Source organism: Palaemon carinicauda, unplaced genomic scaffold (assembly GCF_036898095.1).
Source record: "Palaemon carinicauda isolate YSFRI2023 unplaced genomic scaffold, ASM3689809v2 scaffold4, whole genome shotgun sequence".
NCBI classification, from domain to species: domain Eukaryota; kingdom Metazoa; phylum Arthropoda; class Malacostraca; order Decapoda; family Palaemonidae; genus Palaemon; species Palaemon carinicauda.
The window spans coordinates 938362-949226 of record NW_027171650.1 but is presented as its reverse complement, the minus strand read 5'-3'; the positions used below and the strand labels follow the sequence as shown (position 1 = coordinate 949226).

At 38.8% G+C, this 10865-nt stretch overlaps 1 protein-coding gene across 1 annotated transcript; it reads right to left on the bottom strand.

The window, feature by feature from the left end:
* Positions 1-2242: 2242 nt before the first annotated feature.
* LOC137636823 (uncharacterized) lies at positions 2243-7196 on the bottom strand. Its single transcript, XM_068369179.1, has 3 exons — positions 6219-7196; positions 3771-5932; positions 2243-3341 (listed from the first exon to the last, which is right to left on the bottom strand). Exons 1-3 carry the CDS (start codon positions 7194-7196, stop codon positions 2243-2245), a joined length of 4239 nt encoding a protein of 1412 aa, XP_068225280.1.
* Between the last annotated feature and the right edge of the window lie 3669 nt (positions 7197-10865).

Sequence of the window (10865 nt, the reverse complement as noted above, 5' to 3'; positions counted from 1 at the left end):
ATATATATATGTATATATATATATATATATATATATATATATATATATACATATATATATATATATATATATATATATATATATTTATATATATATACATATGCATACATACATATATAAGAGCGAAGATAACACACCACCTCAATTATCTAATTATATATTTATCATTATTTCTTCGCCGTGAATAAACCCCTCGAGAGATTAGACCTATATGATGGGTGGTCTTTTTTTTCCGCGGTCACTTCGTTCGGCGACACTTCGTCCACGTCTTTTTGTCCAATATAGGCACCGTTGACTATAATCTAAGCTTCGGCTTATGTAATTTATTGCAAGTTTCAAAACCACGACATTAACTAACTTTTGCTTTATACACAAAACGACATAAGAAAAGTCAAATAATAACTTTGAATTCATAACCCAAAGGCATAATTTGTTTTCATTAGACTACAGGACTAGGCTTAAATTATTTCCCCTCTTTACGCCCTCTTCCTCACTTGGACATTAAAGCATTTAAGTATTTTTTTCGATTTTTTTAACGCTTTGAGTTCTTTCAATAATATTTTTTTTTTCATAAAAGTGGACCAATGTTGTCTAATACATACACATGTTTACAAAGTGAAATATAATAGTTAATACTAATTGGAAACTTATTAAAAACGCTTGCCCGATGCTAAAATATAAAGTATTCACCAGTTTCCCGACCCCTACTACATGTATTAGTAGAGGAAGAGAAGAAGGAGAAGAATAAAAGAGAGAGAGAGAGAGAGAGAGAGAGAGAGAGAGAGAGAGAGAGATTTCAACACCAGACCAAAGAAAGCCTGTTGCTGTTTTGCTGGATAACCGGGGGACGTCAGTGACAGGATACTCTCTTTCTATCCTGCCTGTCTCGGAACCCCAAACCGAGAGGTAGTCCTGAATCGGAAGACACCCAAGAGGAAGGATCCTCAACGGAGTCGATTTCTTAGGGCTTGACCCGACCCAGGACTCTCGGAAAACCCGAGTCTCTTTACTTCAGGTTATCCAGGAAGAAACAGACTGTCTGTCTGTCTGTAAGATTGCCTTACCTTATGTAAGACACGGGCTCTTGCCTTAGGCAGCCCGTAAGGGAGTATTGTTTGAAGTGAGGTACTATAATTGAGAGTATGGTGTCTCAGGGTAATATTATATGAAAGTGATGAAATGAGTGAGTCAAAGTTACTTTATATCTAATATTTGATTACGTTAAATTAGATAGCCTCGGCTATTTAGTGTAAGGCAAAAAGTAGTGGAAGTTAAAGAGAACTACTTATCCTCATACAGCAGCCTGGGAGAGTTTCCCAGGCGGGGGTAATGGCTATTCACCATGCTTCCCACGGGCTGGAATTTGCAAGCAGATTCCTGGTCAATTAGCCCGTATAACTGAATGAGGGGCAGTGTCTCCTAGCTTCCACCACGCAAAGCAACAAGGGAACAAGGGTATGACAGGCGTGACAACGTAAAATGGGCCCGGTAGGGCGACTCCTTTTTAGGTCCACGAAAGGAAATTTGTTGATAGACAGCGTCTATCGAGTAGGAGAGAAAGTTTTATAGCAGCAAGTCCCGGGGAAGTAGGAGATCGTGGGAATGAATGTAAAGTTATTTAGTCGGAGGCAGAAAAAGGGCATAAATTATCCCAAGAAAGCTTAAGTAGTAGGGAGAGGAGATAGATTGAGTGCTAGCTAAGAGTAAAGAGAGCTAGCAAAAAGTGAGAAATAACAATAGTAGTAGAATTTACAATAAAGTTAGAATATCCGTTAAAGGAGCATGACGGTTAAAAGGATTGAGGGAAATAATACTGGTATGGGAGGGTAATGTGTGCAGCTGCAGGGAGGAAGAAAAGGAAAACAGGAAAATCAAGAGCTGTTTCCTTATGAGGAACACAGCCAAGAAATAACCGCTCTCCAGTCCTAAACTCCTACTGCGCTATGTTGTAGGGAAAAGAGGGGGAGGGCTCGATTCTGTACCACGCTCGACCAGTTAGTACGAGAGAGGCCCCCATCCTCTTGTAAGTGTGCTTGTTTCAGGAAAGGATCAGTGGGATACTACCCTTAGGGGATAGGGAATTAATTCAAGGAGGAATAGAGAACAGTCATTTATATGAATAATGGGTTTGCATTTCCAACAGTGATATGAGTTAACAAGCTATGTTATAAGTATGGGTTTACGTGTGCGAGAGGGATTAGAGTAGATAAAGGACTAAGGTTAAGCTAAGTGTTTATTTAAGTTATCTGGGAGGGGGATATGAGCATAGAAAGCCCGAGAGTGTGTTTGTATTATCTAATATGTGTTTGGTTACTTGTACAGCAGTGTAAGGAGGAGGGAGGTTTATGGACTGACGAAGAGGGAAAGTTTCAGTACAAGTTGATATGTAGTGTTCTAATGGTTCAGTACCAGTGGGGAGATCACAATAGGGACAAGGTCTATCTTCTATACTAATGATCTGCCAACTGCAGAGATAACCAAGGCGTAGTCTGAAAAGAATGGTTGTTAGTTGTCTACGAAGAGATTTAGGCATAGAATGGGGGATAATATTAGTTACCTCAGTGTACCACTTAGCAGAGCGGGAGCCATCAAGAAAAACCTGCCGAATTAAACTTTTCTTTTGAAGATGACAATAGTTGGACATTACCTTTTTGATGTGTGAGAGAGAGGGTCTGCATGCTCTGCTTATAGTGGGATAGCTAAGGGCACTATTTGCAAGACGGTCAGCTTCATCATTTCCATGAATACCTACATGACTAGGTATCCAATTGAGGGTAACTTTTCTGTTCCTTTGAGCATGGGCTGTAGCCATAGTCTTTATGGTGCTGATTAAATGAATATTCTCTTTAAAGTTACGTTTTAAAATACTTTGTATTGCACCTTTTGAGTCGGTGTGGATAGTAGTGTGACCATACTTATAAAGGGAGTTCTCCAAGGCCTTTGCAATGGCATAGAGTTCTGCCTGTAGGATAGAAGCATGGTCAGAAAGCCTCCAACCACTGGTAAAGGTATTGGAGAAGACAGCAGAGCCAGCAACCGGTAAATTCATGTCTACAGACCCATCTGTGAAGTAAACATTAGCAGCACTGGTATCGGCAATGGAGGCCAGAGCTGCACTCTTAAGCTGTTGAGGAGTACATAAAGATTTGAATGCTGGAAGAACAGTATAATTAACTTCAATTGGATTAGGGCTCCAAGGGGCTGGAGGGACATATTCTGGGTGAAATTTATCATGCTTTACATCAAGTATGACTAACTGAATGTTGACATCTCTAATAGTTTGAATAAGTTTACCAATATAATGATCAGGGGGTTCTAGGTCTTCATGCAAATTTATGAATCTGTTAATTTTAGTTTTTAGAGGGGAATTTCTATTAACTTTTATGGTTTTAATAATAATACAGCACACACGCATTTTTATTCTATCTGCAAGAGGTAACAGGTTGGTTTCCTGCCTGAGAAGGATAAGCCTTGTCCAAATAGGGGCACCAGTAATTATTCTCATGGCATTATTTTGTATAACTTCTAGTGAAGATAATAACCGTGAAGGGAGGGAAATGAGAACAGGGGAGGCATACTCAACCTGTGATCTTACAGCTTGCACATAGAATAATCTCAATAAATGGGAAGAGACTCCTTTTTTTAAAGTGGTAATTCTTTTCATTGCTGGAAAGCGAGAGATAACTTTTTGTCTAAGTAATTTAACCTGTGTGTGAGGGAGAAGCTTATAATTAATATTGACACCCAAGTAAATGAAATTTTGAACCCACTCTATGGGGTTGTTACCAATAAAAAGAGGGGGAGGAGGCTCAAAATACTTAATGGCCATAGCCTTAGTTTTAAGGGGGTTAATTTTCAAACCTAGTTCGTTACATTCATGGACTATTGCATTTAAAGCTCTTTGCATTTTTTGAGACTGATATTGTATACGAACAGAGTGTGGACATACAATGCAGATATCATCTGCATATATGAACATCTCTATTCCTTGAGGGAGTTCTATAAGCAACAAGTTTTCAACGAGAACATTAAATAAGAACGGGCTTAGAATACCCCCTTGTGGGGTGCCATTCTCCAAGGGGAGGAAAGGTGAGGTAGCACCTTGAAAAGTGACTCTTGCCTCCCGGCCCTGAGTGTACTCTTGAACCCAGGACAGCAGGTGACCTCTAACCCTTTTGCGAACAAGTGAGAAGAGAATAGCAGCCGAACTGGCCAGTTCAAAAGCCTTCTCAAGGTCCAGGAAGACTACAAGAGAATGTGACTCATTAATGGTGGCCATAAGGTCTGTAATGCATTCATGAGTGCCAACACCATCAGTGAATGCATACAGTCTGTGGTGCAGTTTACCAATCTTCCATTTTAGTCGGTTGAGGACCATACGTTCGGCAACCTTCTCCGTACAAGTGATCAGAGCTATAGGCCTATAGGCGTTTTCCTCTTTAGGTTTGGGAACAGGTTGAGTGTCCTGCTGTCTCCAGAGCCGAGGTCTAACCCTTTCAACATGAGTTTTGTTTATGAGTTGAAGGTATATCTCCTTTGCAGGGTCACCCATGTGTGTAAGCATACTATACGTTATAAGATCTGTACCAGGGGCTGTATCTTTTGTTTTAGAAAGGGCAACATTAAGTTCCTCCATGGTGTACAGTGCATCAGTATCATCTGATATGTTGCAAGCTGCAGTGATCATGTTCAACCTAATAGGGTAAAGGACCCTTTGTCTATGTCTGGCCTCAGGAGCGAGGTTATCAGACTTAGAGCGGTTGGCAAACTCTTGTGCCAGTCGTAGCGCCTGAGCTGGAGGATCTGGGTGTGACACCTTTATGGTTGATCTTTTACCAGAGACTTTGTTGAACCAGTCCCAAATCTTTTTCAAAGGAGTAGTGGCATTAACCTCGGCACACCAGTCATACCATTTTTCATTTTTAACTTCTGTAGCAACCTGTGCAGAATGTTGTGTTACCACAACAAGGTTTTGATATAGGGAATCAGTGTTGTACCTGCGAAAGAGTTTTCTGATACGATTGAGACGCTTATTCATTGCCTTAATCCTGGGGTTGTAATACCAAGAGTCCTTATAGTTTTTAGTAAAGGGTTTTTTCATTGGCATAGAGGATGCGGCCGCCTCAGTTAGCTGTTCACTGAGTGTTAGAAGAAGGTTATCAGCGTCTTCCAGAGGTGCAGCAGAGTATCTATCAGCCCATGAAGTCATGTGCTGCTCAAAGAGATCCCATTTGGCGAAATCCGGATTCCATCTCTTAGGAGGAGGAGGAGGGTCCGGTAATTTATCCAACTGAAGAGAGAAACAAGTGCCAAAGTGATCACTTGTTAGGACAGGATGCAGGTCCCAGGAGGAGTTGTTGCATAAGTCTTGTGAGACAAACGTAAGATCCAGTCTTCCCCCAGCAATATGGGTAGGCATGTCCACATTATTGAGGAGTTTCACACCTGGAAAATCCCCAAGTAAAGAATAGAGATGCTCACCAGTAGTATTGGTAGGGGAGGTAGACTTGAGGAAGGGGTGATGTCCATTAAAGTCACCTGAGAAAACAGTACTCTGTGTCTCAGCATCCGCAAAGAGTGGGGTAGCATCAATGTCTCTTGTAGGGCTTTTGTAGATATTGTGTATTGTCAGTGTAGTGTTTAAAAGGGTAATTTGTACACTAAGAGTCTCTGCTTCGTGGCAGTCAATATCTGTAATTCTTTGGGAGGGAATTGTGTTTTTTATTAATGTTAGCAAGCCACGACTAATGTCAGTGTGGTGGGTTCTGTATATCTTGTAATTTGCAAATTTAAAGGAGGTGTGTTCCCTTAGTAGTGTTTCCTGCAAGAGAATGATGTCCGGCCTCTGTACGGCTACCTGGGACTGCAGAATAGCGTACTTTAACCTAATTCCTAAAATGTTCCATTGTAACACATTGATATAGTTATTCACCTGTGGTTGAGGGGAGGAGGGTAAACTCACATCACTGTCGGAATCTGAGAATTCTAAGTTGTAAGAGCATCAGCAAGCGTCTCAATAAGGAACCTAATTGCAGACTTAAATGTATCATCTACAACTAGGTTGGGGACAAATTTTTGGATGAGAGAAATGATAGCAGGCTCAAGGAGAGCAGGTTGAAGGAAGATGTTAAGGATAGAATGAGAGGAGGAAGATTGAGAGGCTGGAGGAAAAGTGTTATGTTGTGGGAGATGTGGATAATGAAAGTTGGACGTTGTACTTGGGGCAGGAGAGGTAGAATCATGAGATGTTGAGGGAAGGGGGTGTAGGTAACGTCTGAAGGAGTAAGAGGGTGTTGGTTTTGAACAGGATTGTGTTGAGGTTTAGAGGAAGGTGTAGGTCTGGGGGATCTTGGTGATTTGGGTGGTCTTTGGGGTTTTGGTTGGGAGGAAGGGGCAGAGGCCATAGACGGGGAAACAGTCTGTGAAGAAGGAGTTGTTTGTGTAATAGTAGAAGGATTAGTCGTTGGTGTGACAGAGGTCTTTAGGGCGGCACAATAGGAGGGGTAGGTTTGGGGTGTAGGATTGGGTAAAGGATTGGCAGGAGTAAGATGTTGTTGGATTTGGGATGGTTGGTTAGGAGTTGAGTCAGATGCAGCAGAGTTGGGAGGGAGTTGGCCCCTCCTCGCATATTTCCTTTTTAGTCTTTCCAGGCAACGTTTATTCCATGAGTGATGTGCCTGCTTACAGTGAGGGCATCGTGGTTCAGTGGGTTCATCTGTCTTGTATTTAGTAAGGCAGATGGAAGTATCGTGCCTCCTTGAACATATTCCACATACAGGATGAGCAGCATGACAGTTATTCTTATGGTGCCCGTATTTCTGGCACTTGTGACAACGAAGGAGGGGAGGATTATAATCCTCAACTCTAAATTTACCCCACATACCTAAGTTAATTTGATTAGGGGGGGGGCCCAAAAAGGTACATTTAACTTTGTTTGATACACCCCCTTCCTTGGGTGTGCATCTTTCAGCATGAACAATACCAGGGTATTTAAGTAAACGGTCAGTGTCATATTTGTATGAATAACCGCAGACAATGTAAATTCTACGTTTTTGAGCTGGGTCTAGTTTAACAAGAGTTTTAATTGAATTTAGTATATCTTCTGCAGCCTTGTCATGGGGAGAGAGGATCATGTCCCCCTCCAAGTTCGGTTTAACCGTGATATTGATATTGGGGTATCTGTCCTCTATACCCATGACTTGGGCATAAGCACTATGTTGAGGTGTGCTGACTGCTTTAAACTTAAAGAGTGCAGTAGTAGAAGGAGAAGGTGCAGTAAGTTTCTTACCTTTATTTCTGTGTACCTGGGTTGTCATCAGGCTCTTCTGGAGTATCTTTCGAAGTAATTTCCCTGTCTAAAGAACGGGGAGAGGTGGTCCTTGAAGAAGTGATAGGTGTGTCCTCTTCATGTTCATCATCAGAACTGTGAGGAGGAAGTTGGAGTGAGAAGTCAGTGCTGTCCAAGGAGGCTTGATTAGGCTTCTTAGCAGCTTGGTATCCAGGTGGAGGGGACGAGGAGGCGCCACGTTTCCTTTGAGGAGGAGGAGAAGAGTGAAAAGGGGCTTCAGATTCCATGTCTTCATCAGCAGATTCTAGTTCCTGGAGCTGGTCAGTAGTAGGGTTAGTGTTCTCCATTTTATGAAGAAGTTTTCTGCAATCAGGGTTAAGGATATCCTCACTATCGGGGAGATTCAAAGTGGGAATATCTGGGTCAACATCTCCATCCATGAGTGATGACGTGAAATTATGGTAGTAAAATCCGTAGACTGATGTAAACTTAGGCTTGCGATAAAGGGTATAAAAACCCTTAGAGTTAATCACTGACACTAGCGTAAATAACTTAGGAGCTACCAGCTCAGACGTCTTTCTGCTATGGAAGTTGCAGAGAGACTTGGCGAAACAGACATCACTGCCATTACTGCTCGGAAAATATTTTCCATTTAAGAAGACTCAAATATTTTATGCAAAGTTTATAGATTTGTTGATAAATTCATAATTTCTTTCAAAGATTAATAATTAAGAATTTAGTTGCCTTTACTACTAATTATTATTACAGCTATTTATGAAATTTACATTTTTTTTTTATCAAATAAATCAGTGATATGATGGGCAAGGAGAGGCACCAGATGAGACACTACTACTAGAGAGTTATTTGGTAGTGTGATGGCAAGATAGTACTACATTGGATCCCTCTCTGGTTAAAGCTCAATTTCCCTTTGCCTAATTTTCGAGTCAACTCAATATCAATCTCTCCTTTAACTTTTAAAGGCTAAGACTGAATAACAATATTTTTCTATTCAAATTTGATTTGGAATAAAATAGTTTATTTTTAGAATCGTTGATTAAAGATTTGGTGTTGATGTAGTCTACATAAAATGAAGAGAATATAAATAGATGGAGAGAGTTGACTTGAGCGGCCGACCCTTCTATACAATGGGAATGATGAGGTTGAAAGAAGAAGACAGTTACTTGAGTAGCTAAGCCAATCTATAGTTTATGCTTTGCAATGAGAGCATAGCTGTGAGGAACCCTGTTTCCAATTATGGCTCGTCAATAGCTTATTCGGAGGCAGCGGGTTCTCTGGTGTGTTGCAAGAAGTCTAAAACTATTAAAACATTATTTACAAGAACAATATCATGTCGACCTGTCATTGGTCGGAAATTTAGTCTGAACACTGTGTCACTGAGATATGCTTTAAATATGAAAGACTTCACACCCCCAACTTCAAAACTCATTTGTTAGGCCTATGAATACTTCCATTTCTTAACTTGAATATCAAACCTAGAATATCCATCGAATAGTCACAAATTATTTCCAAGATTTCACTATAACTATTGTTTGTTTGTAACTATGACGTTTAAGTTCAAACAATAGTTATAGACCATGTTTGATATAATTCTTTGGACATTTTCATTTTATAGAATGTGAAGTGGAGAATGAATGGAAAAGTATTGATTTAAAAACTCAATATAGAGACGACTGGTGAAATGAAACCGAGGCCCTTTGCGTCAGTAGGCGTAGGAGAGGATGATGATATATATAATGAATTTTAATTAAAACTCTAAAATGTAAAAACCGAAAACTGGTCATTTTCATTTAAGAAAAGTAACTTTACTGAAATAGTATCTTCCTATCAAAAAAAAAAAAAAAAAAAAAAAAAAAAAAAAAAAAAAAAAAAGGCCTCAGAATCTGAAGCTGATCGTAATCGTTTGCCCACTAAAATAGATCGATTTTGCTGCTACCAAAGAAACACAGGGAGAATAGAAATGCTGAATTTTAGAATACTGCACAAAAGCAACGATGTTCCTGCTGAATGCAATGTCAGATAGGCCTAAAATACAATGCTCTATACATGCAGGAGCTGTAAAGTTATATAGGCCTACAATGCAACGCTTAAAACTTATAGATGCAGAATCTGCAATGCAGGATAGGCCTACAATCCAATGCTTAAAGCATACAGATAATTGCAAAGGAAAACATGACGGTGTTTTTATGCTTTTACACCACCACACTTGAAGGATCACTGTCCTTTAGGCCTACGCAATACGAGCTGGCAGTTAACTGACATGAAAACTCGCTTATTAACCGATTTTCTAATCTTGCTTGCTAATTTGGCCGTTTTCCATATTTCTTAATCTGTGGCTTTGATCTAACTGATTTTATTCCTTTATTAGCGTACTTAAATTGTCTATGGATAATTGAAACACTTAGGATTTCCTCTGTTCCTTTCATGTAGCCGCTTCTCTCACTCCGAGCAACTTGCACACAAGCAAATTATCTCCTTGATTTCAAGGACAAAAATTTTCATACAATTGGTTATCCCATATAGAAATTATCAAATCCCTTAGTAACTATATAATATTTTGATAAATGTATAATTCATATTAGTTTTGGAATGAAATTTTTATTTTGAGGCTTTTATAATTAAAGAGTCACATAGAAATTTAAAACATCGATATATCATGAAATTATTTTGTTGGTTCCTGCCCGTGGAAGTCTTCTGTCATTCGTCGATCCATCCCTTGTGTTGATTAATATTAATTTTCAAATCAACCATTATCATTATTAATAAATGTTGAGTATTATTCATAGCATAAAATTGTTATAGTGATCTTAGGCATTCTTCTTCTTCTTTTATTATTATTATTGTTATTATTATTATTATTATTATTATTATTATTAGTGTACGTGACCCGTCAAAAAATGAGGGCTGAATCTTTAGATAGATTTGCACAAGCATGCACTCCCTTCTCCCCAGGGCATGAGTACTCATCCCCTGGGGAGAAGGGAGTGCATGCTTGCGCATATCTATCTAAAGATTCAGCCCTCCTTTTTTGACGGGTCACGTACACTAATAATAATAATAATAATAATAATAATAATAATAATAATAACAATAATAATAATAAAAGAAGAAGAAGAATGCCTAAGATCACTATAACAATTTTATGCTATGAATAATACTCAACATTTATTAATAATGATAATGGTTGATTTGAAAATTAATATTAATCAACACAAGGGATGGATCGACGAATGACAGACGACTTCCACGCGCAGAAACCAACAAAATAATTTCATGATATATCGATGTTTTAAATTTCTATGTGACTTTTTAATTATAAAAGCCTCAAAATAAAAATTTCATTCCAAAACTAATATGAATTATACATTTATCAAAATATTATATAGTTACTAAGGGATTTGATAATTTCTATATGGGATAACCAATTGTATGAAAATTTTTGTTCCGTATAACCATAAAGAAATATATATATATATATATATATATATATATATATATATATATATATATATAGCCATACACGTGCTCATTATTATGTAAGGGAGATTAGTATTATTAT

Coding starts and splice junctions, on each gene's coding strand:
- LOC137636823 (XM_068369179.1), bottom strand. CDS start 7,196: ATGGGTATAGAGGACAGATACCCCAATATCAATATCACGGTTAAACCG. Junction 5,933..6,218: donor TTCTACCTCTCCTGCCCCAA/GTACAACGTCCA, acceptor CCTCAACCACAG/GTGAATAACTATATCAATGT. Junction 3,342..3,770: donor ATTGGTAACAACCCCATAGA/GTGGGTTCAAAA, acceptor TAAAATTAACAG/ATTCATAAATTTGCATGAAG.